The sequence below is a fragment of the Centroberyx gerrardi genome, chromosome 15, assembly GCF_048128805.1.
Source record: "Centroberyx gerrardi isolate f3 chromosome 15, fCenGer3.hap1.cur.20231027, whole genome shotgun sequence".
Lineage (NCBI taxonomy): Eukaryota > Metazoa > Chordata > Actinopteri > Beryciformes > Berycidae > Centroberyx > Centroberyx gerrardi.
Genome location: NC_136011.1, coordinates 2,628,969 through 2,651,783, shown reverse-complemented (window position 1 = coordinate 2,651,783; position 22,815 = coordinate 2,628,969). Strand labels below are relative to the sequence as shown.

The following is a 22,815-nucleotide window of genomic DNA, read 5'->3' as shown; positions in this document are numbered from 1 at the left end:
GAGCGCAGCACAAAAAAGAACTGAAGACGCAGTGAAAGAGAGACCCAGTATAACAAGACATCTTGTTTTACCACTGCTTTAAAGCACAACGGATATGAAGGTGCCATTATCTGATGATGATGTTGGTGTTTACTGGTCTCTATTAATGCCAGTAAAATTGGGGTACTCCACATATGTTAATGCATTACTCTTACACCAACTAAGAGCATTATGGTACTAACAATCAGAGTATGATGGTTACATGGGTTCTGCCTTAACTTGCATTATTGTCTTATTCACATTACAATCATGTGTGTATTTAATGCAAATCAATCTGCTTTCAGTATATGCAAACTTGCAGACTTGATGTTGAATTTTCTTTGCATTGGATATAAAAGTATGCTTTACTCTGTAGACACTGATAGGCTTGGGCCGATATTCGATGTTATCGAATATCACAATATTTTGTGAATGGTTTCCTCCAATGCTTGAATAGTAGGATTAAATTTCTAGGCTGTTAATAATAATAATTATTATCATAGCCTAGAAATTTGATGTAATTTGGAAGAAATAAAGTAAAATATCCCCCCCAAAAAACAATTTAAAAAACTGATAATATCGTATATCGCGATATGTTGGCGGGGCAGTAACGTGATATTAAATTTTGGACATCGCTCAAGCCTAGTCACTGGTGGAGATGATGCGTAGGTGATTGACTGACGCATTGATGTCAGTAGTATTGCCTCCATAAAACCGCTCAAAATAAATTTTTGTACTAGTAGCTTTTGTATATGTGTCATGCAGCCATTTCAACTAGGTTTCAGAGTTTTGTAGTCTATAGTACAGTAGCAGGACCGAGTCCATTCCTGTCAACCATGAGAACAGTATGACATAATTCCTCCTGACCCCCTCACTGTGGTCTCCTCCCTGACCAGACACCTTTGAGATGGTTTCGGAGGACGAGGAGGGGAAACTGGTGTTCAAGGTCAACTACCACTACATGTCTCAGGTGAAGAACGCCAGCGACGCGAATAGCGCCGCCCGCGCCCGCCGCCTTGCCCAGGAGGCGGTCACCCTCTCCACCTCACTGCCCCTGTCCTCCTCCTCCAGCGTCTTTGTCCGCTGCGACGAGGAGAGGCTGGACATCATGAAGGTAACGCTCCCTCCGCGGCATCCAATCCACTTTATTTGAGGCCAGGCACCACAGCTGAACAGGAAAAAAAATCCTATCATCCTATCAGAATGAAATTTTATATGTTGAATATGGACACAAATGCAAACACTTTTTGGTTTGAGGGTTTTTAAAAATATTTTTCAATTATTATTGGGGGGTGGAAGTGTTTGCATACAGGGGATGTCATTCTGTGAAATTGGATGTTGAAGGTTTATTTCACTTCTTTTTTCTTTTTTTTTTAAAACTAATTTTGTCTTAATCCAGCTGATATAAAACCATATGAATCAACTACATTGGCCAAAATCACCATTTACACCTGTGGTGCCTCACCTTAAAGGGATACTTTTGCAGCCCGAATCTATAACCCTATTAATATCAGTCTGTTTTTTTTTACCCGGCACATGGCAGTATGTTAGAGAATAAGATTCATAGATTTAGATATTTATTGGCGTTTCATTTGAATGAAAAGACATGGGTGTCATGAGCACAAGTTGGCTTGTCGGCTAGTTTGGCAAGTTAGCTTTCAGCTGGCTTCGGTAATCATTGCCATTGCTATTGTTGAGATTTTAAAGCACTACACTAGTGGTTTTACAATGACTTGATGAAGTATAAACACACCAACCTAAATATTATGTGACTATAAACATAGGCTTTTATAAGCACAGTTATAAATGGCCATCATCATAAACAATTATAAACAGGATAAAGAATCTCTACCATGAACTTACTGTGTGCTAGTATGAACTGTATGAATACTGAGGGACACTAAAGAGTCAATTATAAACATCGTCATTATGAATTACCTTATGCTACCTTACACACACACACACCACACATACATACACACACCCTGGGGGACACTAAACATTTATGGACTGTATTTAGTGAAGAGCAGTAGTGTGGAGCGATGGGGAGACACAACATCCTGCTATACTGAACAAACTCTGAGGATAGGGAGCGTTCATTCACTCAAGTCAAACCAACTCTGCCTCGCAAAGTCTATCAGTAGAACAAATCAGACCTGCCGGGATGAGAAAAAGAGACAAATTGGCCCCACCAATGCTAAATTAGTAACAAACAGCAGAAAACAAATTGTATGAACAAGCCTCCCTCGCTCTTTGAAGCACCCAGACTCACCGGGGAACAGAAACAAACTCCTCCTCCTTCTCTTGAGTTCAATGAGAGAAACCGATCGAGTTATCTTCAGTTGAATGTGTGTTCTCCACGATTATTGAAACATCCAAATAATGCTGAAAAAAGTCAGAAAAAATGTTCGGATTTGGGAACATTTCTACTAACAAGGCTAACCAGCGGTTCTTTCTAGTTAGCTCTTCTTGCGAACTCCAAACTTTTCGGACACGTGTCTAGCAAAGAGAAAAAAAATCAAAAAAATTCTAGTCTAACATTTTCTGAAGTTTTCTGTGTAGTGTCTCAGCATATTGTTCCACCACCCATGCGTAGCATTCAGCACTTCTTACCCACTACATATCAAACCGTGCACGTCATGTTGCACAGCTCTCTCAGTATGTATTTTACGAGCTTAATCAACCTACTCTGAATTTTATAGTTATGCAGCTGTAACGCAGCTCATGTGATTGATGATCTACAGCAACACCGTCCTCTATAGATGCATAATCCATTTATGTGCCTCATACACTGATAACCTCATTGGGTTGTTTTACACCTACTGTAGCAAGGTCATGTGAGTCATATTTTACTGCCAAGTGGTGTTTCATGGGGAACAGATCTATAGAGTGATAGTCATGGTGTTTACTAGAGGACTACTATCGCAGAGCTTCGTCTGCCGATACAGGGATGGGCTCTAGGTGGAATGGAGAAATGCCAAATGAATGCTTTCCAATTGGAGTGGTTGTAAATGTGAGCTGGGTATCCCACTACTGTTCCACAGCTTCCCAGCTAGTTAGAGAATAGAGTAAGACTCGGTGAAAGCTTGCCTCTTCCCATGAGGATGTTGTGTACTGTGTTTCCGCATCTGCCGTGTGTACCGTATGACTTGGTATTCCGATGCGCGTCCTAAAACACTTGTCGTCGACAGCTCTTACTCATTCCCCCATTGACATTTAAAAATGGCCCTCACCCCACAAGTTGATGAATGGCAAAGTCTCCTTTGCTAAATGTCAAAATCCTCATCTGTTTAGCTCTGTTTCTTCAAAAGAACACATTGACTCTAAATAAAGGCAGCAGTACACTAACAACGAAGTCGAACTCGCCCAAAATAGAAACGCAGTTGGAACACGTCACCGCATACAAAGCTGTGGCTTTGTGTCATTTGTTCATTAACACGTATGCCAGTGGGAGCGCATGAAGATTAAAGATGTAACTGGGAAACTGGAAATACAAGTGACAAAAACTCAGAACCACATCAGCAGCTGTGGTGAAAGAGCAGCAAAGGCGGCTGAGGGAATACAAGGATTTAGAAGCCGTTTGACCACAAGATGTTGGCATGGAAACAAAGACAATGAACCTGAAAAGGAAACTGAGACGCTTTTCCTCAAAACAACACAACCGATCATGTGATATTTTGGACCAATTGCAGTCAATCACACAGTGGGGCCTGGTGTGAATTTTAGTTCAGCCAGCAAGCCTGTTCACACTGTGTACAAAGTCAAAATGGCCCTTCCTTCTTTTACGCAAACATGTCCTTTTGTTGATCCGAACCTACTGAAATTAATTTCCGCAGCAAGTGCACCATGGCCTTAAGGAGCAGCAGGAGCAGAAAAAGGACAGTGGCTGATCTGAAACAGGTGGGAATCTCATGACCTGTGAGGGGTCCGTACTCCTGTTCCAAAGTGCATCTTTGGGTCCTCAAAGAGTCTTGAAAGGCGTCCACTCCAGATTTACCTCACTTTGTGGGGAAGTGCTCTGAAAGTGTTGGGTCTGAATATTCACGTCAAAATAAACTTACCGCATGAGCAATGCTCGACGCCCTCCAGAAATCTTGTGCGCGCAGTTGCCGAGTCATCTCAGCATTACAAACCCCCGACACCACTCACGCCCAATGTGCTGGTGTAGACAGGGGTCAGCATGTTTGTTTTCTCCGGGAGGAACACACGCACACACAGAATTCCCCCTAGAATGTCTCCTTAGCACTACATTGCTTGTTGCACCTAGTAAAAAGAACCAGCTGCCTGTTATTTCTTGTATTTATTCAGCGATTCAGAGATATTTGTGTGCTCTCAGTTTCTTTCTGTCCTTGTCACTCAGCCTGTCTCACTGCTTTCTACCTGCTTTCTTTGGGTTACCGGTCCAAAACAGCTGCTGAGAAAGGTAGCCTCAGGTTTCACTCAGGACACCGTGTTTTTTGATAAAAGAACACCAGCTTTCTCCCCACAAGTCTTTCCCTCCATCCCTCCTTTTCTAAGCCCACAAATTGTATCAAGTCGCCCTTGTCAGCTTCCCAGACACTGCGCCCCCAAAGTCTTCAGTGTGCTTTTGGTTGAAAATAAATACATACATGCACAAAAAGCTGAGCGCCAAATGCGCTCGGAGCAAGGTCTCAGTGCAGTGGGTTTCAGATCGGATTAGTGCTGCTACTGTCAGAGCCGGCTAATGCGGAAAATCGCAGCCCCCCCCTTAATCGGGCACACCATCCTTGAGCCTGAATACCTGTGACTGGCTAATAACCCTGCTACTCCGGAGAAGATCCTCTCATTGGCGAGCAAGGAAAAGGAAGACGGAGAAAGAGAGAAGGAAGGAAAGGGAGGTAGGCAGGGAAGAACATGTAAAAGGATTTCCCTGCATCATTCAGATGGGCGCAACCAATACAAAGGCTCTCTAAAGAAGAACATCCAGAAAGAAAAGGAAAATTTGCCCATTCTCACTCCTAACCTAAAGTCTAGAGGTATACTGATACCAATTTTTCAGAACAGTATAGTAATAAAGTACGAGTACTTTATTAAGCAGATCAGCTGATATAAGTACCAATCCCAGTACCACTCAATTAAGATTCATTCACATCGCCTTGTATTGGCCTGTTACATAACAATTACAGGAAAGTTATTAATTTGATCAAAACATGCTCCGAAAATTGTGTAACAATTCTCTATCAAATAAAAGAAAATTATAATAAAATAGAATGTGAGTACAATGTTCGTGTTCACAAATGGTTTGCCTGCCAGTGTCAAGCCAGCCAGAATAAAATAAAACGCTTTTATTTTATGCTTTTATTTTGAAGGCAGAATCTCTTCACTTCACCGGCATTCTTCTGTCTCTAGCTGGCTTGTGGGGAGCTGCATCGCCTCTACTCTCAACACTGCCATACACCTTAGCTTGGCACAGCTGGTACTTTGCTTCACTGAGATCAAAGAATCGCCACACTGCAGACATTTTTCCTCCCGCCGGAAAAAGTATTTTGTCGCGCCACAGCGCAGGTTGTTAAAGTATCGGCATCAGGACAGCTTCACCTGCAGAGCTGAGTACCAATACTTTTGGTGCTGGATTGCTTCCGATACTAGATACTATTGGTGTACCTCTTCTAAATACCGGTCTGTTAAACTCAAAACAAACCTTTAACAAACCTTGAAATGCATGCAAAACTCATGTTTATCTTTTAACATACTGCCAGTGTATAAAAAGAGTGAAAAAAGTCTTTACTAAATTACTAATCACTAGTGGGGTGGAGCATATACTGTAATTATGGATTGTGATTTTAAGTTCCCGCTTTCTGCCGGCAATTTGCCTTTTTATATATATATCTCAGGGTTCTCGAAATGCTCAGTGTAATGTTACTATTGTTTTTCAGGTCTTCGTGTTTCTTTGATTAATGAGCTAATCTAATTTTGTGAGGAAATAAATTGGATTTTGCTACAAATGCCATGAGGGGTAGATAGAAATGGTCTCTTTCTCTCTACTAACTCTTGAGCTTTATTGTTAATTACATGGCTGTGCAAAAAGCTGAAAGGGGGTTGTCACCAATTCCCCATTAATGTTTTGCTACTTGCCCTGTTTTTTGTTTTTTTGTTGTTTTTTTTTTACCCAGATTTACTATTATCAACCCTTTCTTCAATTAACCCCCTTTCAGCGTGTGATTAATAACTACCCTGTCTTAGGCCTTTGTCCTCTTTGTGTTGGTAGGTTCTCATCACAGGCCCAGCCGACACCCCATACGCCAACGGCTGCTTCGAGTTTGATGTGTATTTCCCCCAGGACTATCCCAACTCGCCTCCGCTGGTCAACCTGGAGACCACCGGCGGACACAGTGTGCGCTTCAACCCTAACCTCTACAATGACGGCAAAGTGAGTAGAAAAGGGCTAAAAAAAAAAAAGGAATTTCACACAGATCTTTGATAACTGGGTGAAAACATCAGTTTAGGGCATATTCTGTCATGTTCAAGTACCAAATTTACCTCAGCATATCCAAATACATCCCTGGGCCTGTTAACCCGTCCAGTTTTGATTCCAAACTTGACACTTGGATGTGAGTGGGCGTCCCTCAAGGCTGCTACCAAGACATGTTATAATATGTATAGCTCTTCCCTGCCGGCCCTGGCCTCCTTCCATTGGCATGTTGCGGTCAAGGTGCCCAACCTCGCCACATCTGCTGCTTCTCATTAGGCATCAGATACTCCATATCTATTTTCATAGTGACTCCAGACAGCTGCTATAAGAAATACCTGAGGCTTGCACAGTGGCACAGCTAGTGGGGAGGCAAGCAGTCATTCAGCGCACCGCTGAGGGAGGGAGGGATGGACGGATAGATGGAGGAAAGGGAACGTAGATGGATCATGAGAGGCACATGGCCTGGGGATGCACTGGTCATCTTTTTGTTATGTTGACGTTTTGATCTGCTTTACTCTGTGCATTCACACTGAGCAACTTGGTTGATGGATCGTATGTATCGCTGTATTCTGATTGATTGTGGGCGGAGAGGCTCCGATTGCATCTAGTGCATTTGCATAGTGGTCAGCTACAGGCAAATCATGTGTTTTTCACTGAGGTGGTATTGCCTTTCATAAGGTTACAAAATTCTGATGAGTAAACATAGCTAGCAAGCAAGTGCTAATTAGGTAGCACTAATTGAAAATAAAAGAAAACTCTTCAATACATTTTTGAGACCTTTATTCCTGTAGCTTTTCAAATAAAAGTTGTAGAGAACTGGGAAGCTTTGAGTGGCTGTAATCAACTTGTCCATTTTGCACTTGCAGGTGGAACAGTTGTTCATGAAAGGCGTAAAATTCATTGGGCTAACACTGGCTATTCTTTTTTTTTTTGTCCTTCCTCAGGTATGTTTAAGTATCCTCAACACCTGGCATGGGAGACCAGAGGAGAAATGGAACCCACAGACCTCAAGCTTTTTACAGGTAAAGTGGAGATCAGACGGTCACCTGTCTGAATGGATCAGCGCGGCTGTGGCCTAAGTCTTTCAAGCAAACAAAAGCAAATAGCAGACAGCAATAGTTGATCACTGCCCTGTCATTGCGCTGCCAGTGGCTCTCTATTAATAGGCTTGGTGTTTTGACAACTATCATCAAGGATCCTCCTTGAAGTCAAGCTATTATTTAGCCTTGGTGACAGTGTGTGGGTGTTAATCAAACCAAACACAAACTGGTATCATTTGAACCTCCAGGGTATGGCACGTTTACACACATCACTCATCTTGAAGACAGAGTTAGGTTCAATTGCAAGTTTAGCCCTCCATTGTCAAGGTCTCAGACACTGTCTATTTTTACTTGTGACTTACTAGTGACTGTTTCTACTTTTGACTGTGAAAATACAGTCTTGTCCCTGATGAAATACCCTTTTCAAAATACACCTTTCTTAAAAGGAAAGCCTGACACAATGCACACTCTTTGACCTTGTAATTCATTTTGGGACACACACTTTCAAAATGTGTGAATGTGTACCATTGGGGTGCCATTTTGAGCTGCAACGAGGTAGAGCTGACCAGAAGTGTCTCTTAGGCTGGAGAAATTGGGGATAGTGGGGTGGAGGGTGGAAGTATCCATCAGAATAATAAAGCCATAAATCTCCTTTCAGTCTACAATACAATCTGAGACCAGTCCGGGGGGCGGGCACACCATCTCACTGTCGTCAAGTCGTCACCCAACCACTGGCCTACCTAGTCTCTCTTTTTCAACATAAACAGACAGTGGATGCCATTTACAGGGCGGGAATATGTTCATGCAAACCCACAATCTGAAGACTCCCCCCACAGTGCTGCGGTGGTTCCCAAGTGCTTACATGAGCATATGGAAAAGCCCGCACACACAGCATGTTGACACACACCCACACCCCTTCATGATACATGTTGTCGTTTGCTGCGCACACGCTTGCAGTCATTTTCCATGTATATCGATCCAGCGACAAGCAAGCCCCAATCCTTGGAAATGGCTTCCCTCATTTGCAGGGTTGGAGAGTTCATAGAGATGTCTCCATTGATTATCATTCCAGTTAGCGTCTGCCGGATCGATAATGGAAAATAAGGGGGTTGGCGAATAGGCGAGGGGGGGTGGGGCGGGAATCAAGTGGTTATCAGCCGGGGTGGATATCGGTTCTGAAATCTGGCAATGCAGTTCAGGGGGTGAAAGATCACAGTAGAGTTGAAGGTCATCCGTGCTGGAGCGCCTTCAAGGGCAAGTCACCCGGCTCTGCCTCTGCGTGGGCCAGCAGGCAGGCCTCCAAGCCCCGGCTTGTCATTGTTGGTAATGTAAGGGCTAGGAATGGAGGGAGATGCGTCCCCGGTCTCCTTGAGACAGGCCAAGGCATTAATTGAGCCGTTAATAAAGATATATTGAAGGTTATGTTTTTTACGGGGCCAAAAAATTCCTTTTGCTTTTGTCAGACGCTCCCTCGGTGTCCTCCACTACCAAGCTCATTTGTAGGCCTTGTCAGTGTCTCTCCCCCACCCCCCCCGCTTCTGTCTGCTCCTCCCTCACTCATTCCTCAGTTTCTTAATTCCATCCTCTTCTCTTGGTTCTTCTTCTTGAGGCTTTTTCGTTGTCACAAACCACCTCGCCCCGGGGTTCCTTCCTTCCTTACCTCACTAAAGGTAGTGCAGATGTATTGTTCTGCAAGCATATAACTGGGTTCCCACTAGTCATGAAATTCCTGGAATATCATTGAATTTTGTGTAGTTCAGACAGAGAAAGAAGGGAATTTAATAACATTTCACGGAAAAGTCACAGAATTTTACATCAGGTCACGGTGTGTATATTTGATCAAATAATCCAATAAATATGCTCACCCCTCTCTTTCTTTCTTCCTCCACCCCTCCATCTAGGTGCTAGTGTCGGTGCAGTCCCTTATCCTGGTGGCCGAGCCCTACTTCAACGAGCCAGGGTACGAGCGCTCCCGCGGGACGCCCAGCGGCACGCAGAGCTCCCGCGAGTACGACGGCAACATCCGGCAGGCCACCGTCAAGTGGGCCATGCTGGAGCAGATGCGCAACCCCTCGCCGTGCTTCAAAGAGGTGGGCGATTTTCAGATATTTGCAAAGTGCTTTCTCGTGTTCCGCTTTCCTCTTTGACCGCTCAGATGCTCCTTCTTGATGCGAACCCCTGTCCCCGCTACAAAATATTCAATTAACCCTTTTTGGCCCTGCTTTACAGAGCACTAACTCGATATTCTGGCTTCTTAGCACTTACTCGGTGGAGAGTTTTAGTGTCCTGTGGTGTAAATGCTGTTTTAGAGGCTTTTCCACCCTTACAAGAATGCAAAATCTGGGGGGGAAACATTGAATACCTGGATATTTTAAATACTGTCTATCGTCCACATCAATCCAAAAATATCTGTATCAGTCGAACCCTGCTGTTTGTTTACTCTCATCCCCGGTGCCCAGTGCCCCTGGATACAGAATCGTGAGCTTAATACACTCTCTATACTCAATACGCTTCCTGACATGTTTCCACCAGTTTCATCCCAGAGACCGATAAAGGACAAAGCCGCCTCTCCTCCCTGGGGGCCAGTACTAGGGGTCGCTGGCAGATAATAAATTCCCTGTTTATTAATTCCCAGGTAGATGATATCCTCTGGATGTTGGCCCATTCCTCCTATTTTTTCTATTTCCTTCCGTCCTTGACATGGAGTGCGGCAAGGCAGATAGTCTCGGGGAAGATAGCGATCACTCAACGCGCTCATCCTCCAGAAATGTTGAGAGAGGAGGAGGAGGGGGGGTTTGGTAGAGAGAAGTAAAGAAGAAGGAGAGAGGGGAAGAACAGAGGGAGAGAAAGACAAATCAATCATGAAATCATCTTACAGACAGGAATAAGTGAGGAAATGAAGGAGATGGAGAGAAGGGAATTGGTGGGCATTGAGGTTTGTTGCAGGCCTTTATGGGTCTCTGCACTGGCTCCCTAACATGGACTATAGCTAATACACTCCCACTGAGAACAGATAGGACTCTCTCTCTGTCTATTGCACACACACACACACTGCCTGTGGGTGATTATCTTGCAATCAATTTTCCTCCACCCCCCCCACCCCCCCACCCCCCCCCATCTGTCTTTCTGTGTCTGATACCAGGAGACTATAGTACTGTCTTTATAGAGCTGCCGGTAGTTACAGCTCTACTTCACTGGAGCAGGTCTGTGATCTGTGTGTGTGGTGGTGTTGATTAATACATGTGCGCTGATGTAAATTTTAAAAGCAAGAGAGTCACTGTGGGATAATGAACATCTTATTTGTCTTTGAAATATTCTAGTATTATATTTAGTATTAATATTATCAGTAAAATAAATAAGGGTAGATGTTTAAAAATTATGATCCTAAACAAATCCATGTGACTGCTTTGATGCGCAGGTTTTTTTTTATTTTTTTTGTTAATCCAAGAATTTCCTTGCCTGGGTCCAGACCTTTGAATCCGCCCACTCCACCGAGTTGACTGCTTCTGGTCTGGCATCGTGACATGAAACAGCGGTTTCTCTCGGTTGAAAAATGATCGGTCCAATGAGTGCCGGGGGGGACTAACGATTAGCCAATCAGCGCCACGGGCGGGACTAACACCGTTGTCAAGCTGTTATCAAGCATTGTTAAGCTGTGCGCCGGAACCAAGGAGGAGTAATAACAACAATGGCGACCGCTGTAGACAAGATAGACACTGCTATCGAGGCTGTTCTGAATCGATTAAAAGTACCAATTACTTTGAAATCCGAACAGCACTCTGCTTTGAAGGCATTTATTCAAAGGGGAGATGTTTTTTTCGCATCAGTGTCGACTTAAAATGACTTTAGATTCAGGCGGATACGTTAGTCTCTAGTGATTGGTTAGGGAAAATCGAATCCCCTCCCCCACGGAAATCGGTTAGAGTGGAGGCAATGTCAGACTGAAGATGGAAATGGAGTGTAACAAGTTGACAATTCTGTCTATCAGGCAAAGAATTTCCTTAATTTTGACTAGATCCAAACCAGTTTTACAAGTTTATTTTTTTTGTTAATTTTCTGGCAGGAAAATGGCTAATTTATAGATATTGAGTACTGCCATGAAACATCAGCTGTCCGCAGCTTGAGTCCATCAAGCTGGAGCCATCTGTGTTTCCCATAAAGACAAATTGGTCCACATCTATGGCTTCATGTATGTCAAAGAAATCAGCAGAGCCACAGGTTTTTAAGATTTTATTAAGGCATAGGTTGCTAGCCATTTGCGCAGGACCTGTTGAAAATGTTCTGAGTTGAGTGTGATTCACCAGCGAGGTACATTATTAATAGCACCTCACACACACACACACATGCTTCCACAGTCGCGGAGGTAGAGGCAGTGCTGGTTGTCTTTCCATGGGTCTTGGAGGTGAAGTATAGCCGGCCTTCACACGGCAGGCAGGAGATGCTGGGTTGAAAAAAACAAAAAAAAATAACACAGCGACCCTGACGTCAGCCCAGCCGGATGGTGAAATGGACCGTTGTAGCTGGAGATGTCGAGGGAACGTGGCAGGACTCGGCAATACCACCCGCCTGAGCGATCTCACACACACACACACACACAGAAATTCAATTAAGCTTGTGTGAGACACTCCGACGTGCTCTTCTCACTGCTGCCCTTTTAGTGCCTGCAAGCCTTCAGCAGAGACAAACATCCACACGGAGGGGAAAATAACCAGCCATGAACAGGATTGCATGTTACAGTCGTCCCCCTGCTCTTAGATTCCCATTTATACCATGTCTCTGTTTCATAGATGAACTAAATCTGAAAATATGTTTTGTATTTTTGTTGGAAGGTTTTGGTAGATTGTTCTGTTGGTCAGCCATCACAACATAGACGCCAGAATCATCCACGTGTCCCCAGTAGATCATTGGCTCCAGTGCTCCATGCTAACACTTTATTATACACAATGTTGAGTGATAGCAGGCTCCATGCTAACACTTTATTATACACAATGTTGAGTGATAGTAGGCTCCATGCTAACACTTAAGCATATACTATGTTTCTTTTCTTTTTTGTTTGAACAACAATTTTTTGAGAAAATTGCACAGAGAAATACACTTTGTGCAGTGACATTTATTTGGTTTTCTCCCCTTAGCATACACTATGTTGAGTGATAGTAGGCTCCATGCTAACACTTTAGCATATAGTATGTGGATAGTAGGCCACTCGCATTATCCCGGGTTCCCACTGGTAATGGAATTTTTGGAATATCTTGGAATTTTAGAGATGTATTCCAGGCAGGGAAAGTCAAGGAGTTTTGACAAATTCTCTGGGGAAGTCGGGGGATATTAGGGAAGGGTCACTTTACAGGAATATACCAGAATGTATTTTTCAACTTGTCTAATGCGACATTTGTTGCCCAACTGTAGTGGGAACTAGACTGAAAAACATCAACAATCAAATGTTTAAGTCATGGAAATGCTCCAAGTTATGGAAAGTCATGGAAAAGTATATTTACTTATTTACATCGGGACCATGGTGGAAACCCATATCATCCAAATAAAAAAACTGACCTTTTAGTCAGTATAGTCACACTCCAGTAAAGTTGTCCTTGCTACTTCAAAACACTACCTTTTTTTTGTCATATTTCCAGTAAACTTTTCCCAATCTATGATAGAAAACTGCCAGACTGATCATTTAAGATACTTACCATTTCCAGTATACTTACCATTACCATACCAGTTTCAATGATCATGACAAGCTGTTAAAGTCACTTAATGCTAATAATAATGCTAGTGGCCGCAACATAGTGTATGCTAAAGTGTTAGCATGGAGCCTACTCTCAACATAGTGTATGCTAAAGTGTTAGCATGGAGCCTACTCTCACTCACCATAGTGTATGCTAAAGTGTTAGCATGGAGCCTATCAGTCAGCATAAATAATGTATGGTAAATTGCTAGTATGGAGCCTATCACTCAAAGTGTATGCTAAAGTGTTAGTTTGGTACGTGTGAATTTGTGGCAAGAATGAATGTTTTTAGAATACTAATAGGCACAAAAGTAGACTGGTGCCATATCCAGTGTGTTGTTTGCTGCTACACTGATGAGTTGTGTTTACTTATTAGCCAAAGATGCAGGGAGGTGCTCTCATAAGACTCAAGAACACCACATCAGTACGATTCCCTGGCTCCATGTTGACTATGGTGCTAGCATTTTTCTGCCTATATGAGCATGAGATTGGAGGGATCCAACGGCGTAGACAACAGTTATTTTTGGTATGGTGTGTGTGAGAATCCAACATTTGCACATGCTATTTATAGAGAGGGAGATAGAGAATGGAGTCCAGGATTGAATTATGCAGCAGGAGATTGTCAGGTGGAATTAAGGACAATTGGTCGCATGTTGAAATATGGATTGCTCTGTGTGTGTGTGTGTGTGTGAGAGAGAGTACACTTGTAAATGTGCATGTTTGAGGTAAGTAAGACCTCACTGTGTGTGTGTGGTGTCAGCAAGCTCTCTGTGTGTGTGTGTGCGAAGGCAGTGTCCTCACATTCACATCTGCACTGAAGTGTAAATGGGCCATTAGAGCCAATGACAGGTGATATCCTTAACTAGCCCCACATAATCTCAGGCAAATAGCGCCATCACTACACCACCATCCGCCCCTAATGGTTCAGCCCACCAAGGGAGAGGGGTCAAAATCGTGGGCCAGTCCATTTGATTTATAGTTTGAATAGACTTCCATATATCCTCCCATTGACCAATGATGGAGAGGTGCGGTTGATTCCCCCTCCAGGGCTGCAGAGCGCATCCCGTTGCCTAACATTCTCATGTATATTGCTCATGTAAATGAGGGGAGGGGAGTGTGTGCAAAAACACATTCAATCGCACACAAAATCCCTCCCATTCACTGTGTACAATATCACAACACTACCCGCATACACACACCACAAAGTGCTAGCGGGCTGTCCTGTCAGGGAAATGAGTTGTTATGTTGAGTACTCCGTGCTGCTGCATTATTGATGGGTTTTAGACAGACACCTCTGTCTTGGTGGGACCAGGCATCCAGGCTGGGGTGTTACCTTCTCTTGTGTGTGTGTGTGTGTGTATGTGTGTGTTCAGCTGGAAGCAAGGGGAAGTAGCTGCCTTGGCTCCAGCGGCTCGGCAGATGGCGTGATGCTGGATGGTGGTTTTCCAGCCAGGAGGCGAGGAAAAGCAACCCAGCTTTTTACCCTGACCTCGACACCACAGGCCTCGTGTCCAGCCGAGAAGGGGGTGGGAGGGGTGGGATGTTTGTGTGTGGAAGACAGCGAGAGCGTGGTAAGAAATTGGGGGAGTATGAGTCAGTATGAAACTGTTTTTCAAGTAGACGAAGGGAGAATGAGAGACAACAGGGCGATTTCAAATCTAAAGTCTGTTTGCTTTGCTGTGAATCGTGTGAAAAGTGTTGCGCTTCACGTTTCTTTCTTCACGCTAACTGGGTAGTTTAAAAAAAAGTATCTCGAGGATTACCACTTGAAGACGAGCTGGCTTGAAAACGGCAGTGTTTTCCGTCATTGTCCAAGACTGTCACTCAGCGGCAGAGCGACTGGTTAATCCTCCCCCCACTGCCGGCTGCAAGCTAGCAGCTTCCTCCTCAGCAGAGCTGAACAAATCAACCAGTGACCTTCTGAAGCACCGACTCTGGTCACTTCTGACTGGAAAAGACTACATCTGGGCCATGCAACAGAGACCAGGAGAGATGGAGGGGGAATGATCAATTTTCTTGCCAGGGTTGCCATGGAAACCCCCACGGCTGTGGCCGAGTGCTACTCCACTCCTGGCTTTCCCCTCTTATCAAATATGGCTCAGTGTGTGTGCGAGAGATGGATGGATGGATGGAGGGAGCATGTGTCTAAGTGTGTCTTTGAAACACAGAAAATGAGTGATGTGTGTGTGTGTGTGTGTGTGTGTGTGTGTGTGTGTGTGTGATCGTGATCAACACCTCAGACTAGGATCCCTGCCCGCCAGTCAAAATACATGACACCACAGTTGAAACATCGGTTCTTCCCTATTGGTTGTTGATAGTTACTTTACAAAAGTGGAGAAATGAGTAAATGGTCCTGGATATTAGCTGTTGAAATGAGTAGTGAGTAGTTACATTACCAGCTAATTAACCATACCGTATTCTTAAATTGTAGCCAAGCTCCGTATTTGCTATTGCCTGATCCTGTTTGTTCAGATATTTGAGTCTTGGAGATATAAATTAATTGTAGTTTTTACATATCAGCTGCAGTTATAACTTCTGCTCATCATACAGTAAATTTTCTGATTGTATAATACAAGATGGTGCATATACAGTATAGTTGGATTATAGCATGTGATTTAATAGATGGAACAGCTTTGACCCTCTGGGTCACAATGGAACTGAAATCTGTATTTCAGTGGCCATAGGCAGTAATTTACCAAATAGATGCCAATTTCTTGAGAATAATTCATGCAGCTGTTTTAATTTTCTGGTGATGCACCTTCGGGTCCTGACCTGGTCTTTGAAAAGGCTCCGCTTTGGGTGTCAGAGTTGGATATATTTACGGTCCGTTGTCGGAGCTGCGGCGGCGGCGCGGGTCACGGCCGCGGTCAGGGTTAGCAGGGCAGGGACCTGAGGCTTCAGCACACCACCGATGGAATACGGAAAACGGAGAATAAGGAACTTTCTAATGGCTGCATGATTCATACTCGCCCTTGACCCTCGATGTGTACAGCGAGTCCACACATACGTTCCTCGGCTCTCCTCCTCCCTCACTTGCCCCGTGGAATAATGAGTGGACGGCATTACCTCAAAGGTCACTTAGTTTATCTGGCAGCCGGGGCTCTCTATCAGAAGACCATGTCTCATGTGCACATATGAGTAGAATACACACGCGTGGACATATTTCCATGTACCTGTGTGTGTGCGTGCACATGTAAATACATGTATCTCCTTAAAGGTCATTTGTCAGGACGCCCTAATCCGATGTTCACGTATGCTCCATGATCAGTAGCGGTTTGCATGCGGCGCTCCCGTCCATGCCGTGATCGATGGCCACGGCCAAATACCAAAAGTCAAATGGGTGCTGCCCTAGGGAAAATGCCCCCTTTAAACCACCGCATGTCTAAACGCGTACATACACAACAGTCCTGCCTTTTATTTTCAGTATGGTGGACTGTGTCGGGCATGGTGTGCGTCGGCTCCTGCTGTAGTTGAATGGCGTACCTGCGCAGCATCAGGAGTCGAGGCTCAGAGGGAAGCTTCGGCGGCAGCGGCTCTCCCCATGTTTACCACACCGCTGTGACCTTGAAACATTCCCCCAGCTGGGGAGTATCGCCCCAACTCATTAGAAATAACTCAAGTGTGTGTGAGGGGTGGGCGGGGGGAGCGGGGTACAGGGGCCGGAGGAGGAATAATAGCTATAGGGAGAGATGGAAAGTCGCTACGAAGATGGAATGAAGATGGAGACAGCAGGGCAGAGGGAGGTGTAGAGAGAGAGACAGAGAGATTACAGCAGCCCCCCCCCAGCCCCTGGGTCTGCCACTCCTCAGATTGATCCTGGTAAATAGTGAACCAGCAGCCGCCATAATAACTAATCCGTTCTCCTCCACCACCAAAACAACGGCTGAGGAACACGTCGGCAGCAGCACTTACCGCATACTGATGTCTGCCCTGGCAACTGTTGCTAGGAAGTAGACGGGAGCGGGGGGAGTTGGGAGGTGCGGTTGATTGACATCATTCAGCGAGCATAGTGTGTGTGTGTGTGTGTGTGTGTCGTCAGTATAACGTCAGAGCAGAGGGCTCGTGAATCGAGCCCCATCAGTAGTAATCACTCACCAGCCCCTCGGCACGGGAGAGATGGGAAATTGTCTCGTAGGTGGGAGCTAAGTAGCGGTGGGGTACAAAAGCAAGCCAGTCCTTTTCTTTAAAAACATATTATATATATATATTTTCATGGCAGTTTTGCTTTATTAGATGCATTGCGGAGGGAGTTAAGAGGGGAGAGAGGCAGTGATAAAAGACCAGCTGGACTCCCCTTTCTATTCTGCCCAAAAATCACCAGGGTTCCTACACGGGTCTGCGGAGTCTGTAAAATAACTGATAAGTTTGGAAATTGCACACACGTTTGGAAAAGTATGGAAAAAATATTGTCCTGATATACATACAACTACACATTTTCTGTGATCTTAGAGCTCTTCTTCTATATGATGATCTGTGTGAGTGAGTGTGTGAGTGAATAAGATGAAACATCTTATTCACTCACACACTCACTGACTGGTTCAGTGGAGTTCCAGTCCAGCTCAGATTTCCCAGTGATAGTTTTGTACTGAGGTGTCATTCACCCTAGCAAGGGATCAGTCTCTTTGGTTTTTGATCAGATCCCTAAGCTGTCAGAATGAACTGAACACAGAAGCGATGGCACTCTCTCTCACTCACACTCTCAGCCTCTGTATATCATTCTCCTCGGTGGTTTGTGCATCGACGCGTGCATGCTAATTGATCCAATTTGATTCCAATCCATACATCACCTCACCTCAGGCTTGAACACACACCTTCAACACACCGTCGAGGAAGCACATCACTCTTCAAACTTTTTTTTTTTCTCCACCGGAGAGAGAGAGAGAGAGAAACACAAGGCCAATGGGGGAAAGGATCTATTTATTAACTATTGACTTCAAAGCGCCACCTTCTGCTTGCCTTGCCTGCCTTTTCTCTCTCCAGTCAAATAAAACCCCCGCTGCTCCGCTCAGCGCTGGAGAGAGAGCTGCTGAAAGTTTGGAGCTCCTTCACAACTTGTATATTTCTTTTGATTGTCGAAAGTTGCCAAGTGGGAATGAAGACTGGCGGAAAATATCTAGAGGGGTTCTGGGGTTTGAGCTCCTATGGGGTGGCTGGTGATGGAAGCGGAGCTCAGAGGAACGACTCTACAAGCTTCATAATTATTTTTATGTCGCCACGACAACTTGTAGTGATGAGAGGCAGAGGCAAGATAATACTGAAACTGTAGGTTCATAAAATATACAAAGCAATCATCAGAAACAACTATATATACATGATTTGTTTTTATACCAGCGTTTTTCTCAAAATGACACATTCTCTTATGCAAAACACTTTTTTTGGCCTCCAAATTTGACCTGCTGTTCATTTATGTGTTTTTACTTCCATTACAACAGCGAATAATCTGAGATGTTCACCCTAAACCATTATTTACATAATTTGTAAATTATTCATTCAAGCAAAATTTGTACAAATCCCTCTGTCTTCATCAGAATGAAATGAAAATGTACTCAGACTTTATCCACTGAGCAGTTTTGTGATACACAGACTTGTACATTTTTATGAAATGTTTAGCTTAAAAAAACACTGGTTGAACAATGTGTTCTGATCTAAAGGTAACTGTGTTTTTGTGTTGTGTGTCTGCAGGTGATCCACAAACATTTCTACCTGAAGCGAGCAGAGATCATGTCGCAGTGTGAGGAGTGGATCGCCGACATCCAGCAGTACAGCAGCGACAAGAGAGTCGGCCGCACCATGTCCCATCATGCTGCTGCACTAAAGGTACACACACACATATGATACTTTATCCTAATTCTAATCTTAACCCTAAACCCAAATCTTAATCCTAAACTAACCTTAACCTAACCTTTATCCTAATCTAAACCTCCAAATGTCTTTGACATAAGACCCCTTATTTTTGCTATATTTTTAAGGTGATAAAAAGCTGATCTTGTAATGGTATTGATGTGGTTGTTAAAATTGAGATCGGAATCCACAATAACACCAAGATTCTTAGCTTGGTCTTTACTCTAAGGAATCAAGCTGAGCCCAAATTTACTGCCCAAATTTACTAAGATAATTACCTCAGTTTTGTCCTTATTTCGCTGAAGAATGTTTTGTCACATCCAGTCATTAATGCACTGAATCAGTGAATCTACAGGACCAAAGTCACTAGGAGAAAGAGATATATAGAGCTGGGGGTTATCTGCATAATTTATGGTAAAGAATGTTATTTTTCAGTATGATATGACCTAGTGGAAGCATGTAGAGGTTGAATAAAAGAGGGCCAAGGATTGAGCCCTGTGGAACTCCACGTCATACTGACAGTTTCAGAGACAAAGTCACCGATAGACACAAAGTAGTTCCTAGGTCTTGAAACAAAAGTGGCATTTGAACCCATGTCTCCATTTGGAGACCACAAACTGTGACACTTGGACCACTCAGCCATCCAAAGTGTGTGTAACAAGAAAAAATACAGTATAGGGTGTTACTGTTATCCCTACAATTCCAGACTTTTCAAGTACCTTATGTTATTCAATTGTATCAGATCAATAACTGTCTGGATAAAAGTAGAATTATGCCTGGCAATTGACCTGTAATTCCTGTTTTTTTTCCCCAACACACACTTGTATTAACATGTAACAGTTAATAATAATATTTCTATAACACTTTTGAAAACGATGCTTTTGAAAAAAGTTTTAACCAATAAAAATGAAAGCCAAGACGCAAAGTCAGAATACAGCATGAATGAAATCAGGAAATAACAGCTACATTACAGCCCATCATTAAAAATGTTTTCAATAGTGATTCAACAGTTGGCAGTGGTTTTGCCAGCCAAAGCTCCTCAGGCTGGGCGTCTCAGCTATAGTTTGACTGTTCGTTATCTAGTAGACCCAGTATAGTTTCAGAAATTGCTTTATGCCGTAGTTGAAAGGTCAACCCGGGGATTTTCTCTATGGTTTTCCTGGTGGTTTCCTTCCTGTCTCGGCCCATGTGCCATGCTAATAAGCTCTGAATTGGCTTCAGGGGCTCCCGACAGCCCGCCTTGATTCATGTTCCCAGCCGACTTCCCCCTCAGACACACGCTGGAGCTGATAACAAACCCTTACACACACACACACACACACACACACATACTAATGTGCATACTCACGCACATTAACAAACACCCACCAACTCCCCAAGTCTCTCTGGCAGCTCTCCTCTCCCTTTGGCAGTAAATAACCACAATTAATCCCCACTGTAAATAATCCCAGCTCCAGTGATAAGGACTGAGAGGCCTGAGCCCAACCCAGCTATTGTCTTGTAGAGCTGCAGTGCTGCAGGGCCTCCAGAACACTCTGGTTTGTTGTGATTCAGCTTCAACTAGTAAAAAAGGTCCATTTCAAAATGCTAGAGGATGTTTCTTTATCCCCGTTGTCCTGAATTTTCCTTTTAGTATGTAGTGTGTCGGAAGTGGCGGGCCTGCTCTGTTCTGGGATGTGCTGAATGGATCCCTGGGGACTTAGAAATATTTCCCAACTTGAGAATTTGAATGGATTTGGAAGTTTTATCAGTAAAACGGAGCATTTGGAGTTCAGACTTAGAGAAACTCTTCATAATTTTTTAGAACTTGAAAGGTTTTGGTCTAGACTACTTTAAGTCTTACTGTTCGATAAAGGGTCAATCTATTTTTAAGTAAGCAAGAGCATAGAGCCTACTATCACTCAACATAATGTATGCTAAGCTGTTAGCATGGAGCCTGCTATCACTCAACGTAGTGTACGCTAAAGCGTTAGCATGGAGCCTACTATCACTAGCTCACCCTTGGTCCTCTGTCTGTCTCCCCATCCAGAGACACACCGCCCAGCTCAGAGAGGAGCTTCTGAAGCTGCCTTGCCCCGAGGGTCTGGAGCCCGACGGCGACGAGTTCTCCGAGAAGAGCGCCGCCCTCCTGGTCAAGGAGCTGCCCAATCAGGACGCGGAGAAGCCGAGCGGCAGCCAGGACAGCCACTGCGGCGAGGGCCAGCTATGAGTCTCCGCTCCCTCCCTCCCTCGCTCCCTCCCTCCCTGCCTCCTCCGCCTCGCCTTCCTCTCCCGGCACCTCCCGCCTCCTTCCCCCTCCTCACGACTATTACCACCGTTATCGAAACAGACTCGACGGCTTCCAAGCACAAGCCACCGTTTTGTCAATATTTGTATGTAAGAATCTAATTGCATAATAGCTGAAAGTGAGAGGGGGATGTGGGAGGAAGGAGAACGAGACAAGAGTGAAACATCACTTACGAAACCCGACGAAAATAAGACGAACTCCGAACTATGCTATGCCCTTATTGAAAACACAGTCGACAAAAACTTTTATTTACCTGTAAAAGAGTGTAAACATTTTGTGCTTTTTTTCCAATTGTGAAATAACCACTGATTGGTATGTTATTAAACTTGTTTATGTATACATAATGACAGAGGAAATCACAGATTATATAAGGGAAACTACCTTTAGAGAAGAATGTTTACTGAATGTTAATTTCCTTTTTTTTTTTTTTTTTTTTTTGGACTGTTAGAGCAAGAACAGTTGCAACCAAGGATATATTGGTCATTCTTTAGGGATACTATTTAAAAAAAAAAAAACGCACATACTTTACTGAATTTGAGAAAACCCGGTCGCCCATTGACATTGCTTCATTTGATTTCTATAGGAATTCTGTACACTTCAATAAAGGCTGAGATGGACATTCTTAAATGCTATGATGTTATCCCTTTTACAGGCTACTCGGATAAAAAAACAACAAAAAAAACATGCTATGGATGAACTTTTTTTTTTTTTTTTTGCCTCTCACAAATTCTCAATGCAAGTTTAATAAATGCAACCTGTTATACTTTGCCCAGATATATACATTGATATGACTGTGTAGATCATAAGAGTCGGACTGTATGTCAGATGCACATGGGAAATGTATTTGAAGGCTTGTGCATGTGTATGTGTGTTTTATGTGCGTGTGCAACAATCCCTAGTGAGATACAAAGCTGTGATGTGCCTTTGATCTACACCATACCACCAAATACTCTCAACGAGTACCTTTACTGATTTATTTGCTATTTCTACAAATTAATAATTCAGCTCCGTCTGGCATAAACTGCTTTGATCTTTTTTTATTATGTTGATTCCAGTGAACAAAAAATGCACTTTCTATTTTACTCACTCCTAGAACAGTCACATACTCCTTTTGCTAGGACATTAAATGGAGCTTGAAAATGTGGATTGATTGTGCGAATGCTTTTTTTTTCCCCCCTGCGTTTTCCCCCACCGGCACTTGAACTTGAGCCCTATTACCTAAATAAGAAATAAAGAAAACCGCAACACAGGTCTGCCGGGAAGGATGAGTGCTGCTCTACAGTGACAGTGAAGACATTGGGCGTTCACTTGAGCGAAAAATTGATTTCCAAACCCGAGTTCTTACATTTACAACTTGTTCTCGATGCCGTTTGTCAAACGTAGATTACTGCAGTGGGACTGTTGAGCTTTTTGGGGTCGTGCTGCTGAACATTGTTCATGTCCGCAAACAACTTTTTAGCCAAGAGGTTAG

At 43.8% G+C, this 22,815-nt stretch overlaps 1 protein-coding gene across 1 annotated transcript in view; it reads left to right on the top strand.

The window, feature by feature from the left end:
- The window catches only part of birc6 (baculoviral IAP repeat containing 6), a 131,313-nt gene extending 109,342 nt beyond the window's left edge, over positions 1-21,971 (top strand). Inside the window, exons 68-73 of the mRNA XM_078288816.1 lie at positions 915-1,132; positions 6,248-6,409; positions 7,396-7,473; positions 9,393-9,581; positions 18,899-19,033; positions 21,087-21,971. Coding sequence (XP_078144942.1) covers positions 915-1,132; positions 6,248-6,409; positions 7,396-7,473; positions 9,393-9,581; positions 18,899-19,033; positions 21,087-21,266 — 962 coding nt within the window. The 3' untranslated portion in view covers positions 21,267-21,971. The remainder of the gene's footprint in view (positions 1-914; positions 1,133-6,247; positions 6,410-7,395; positions 7,474-9,392; positions 9,582-18,898; positions 19,034-21,086) is intronic.
- Positions 21,972-22,815: the final 844 nt, after the last annotated feature.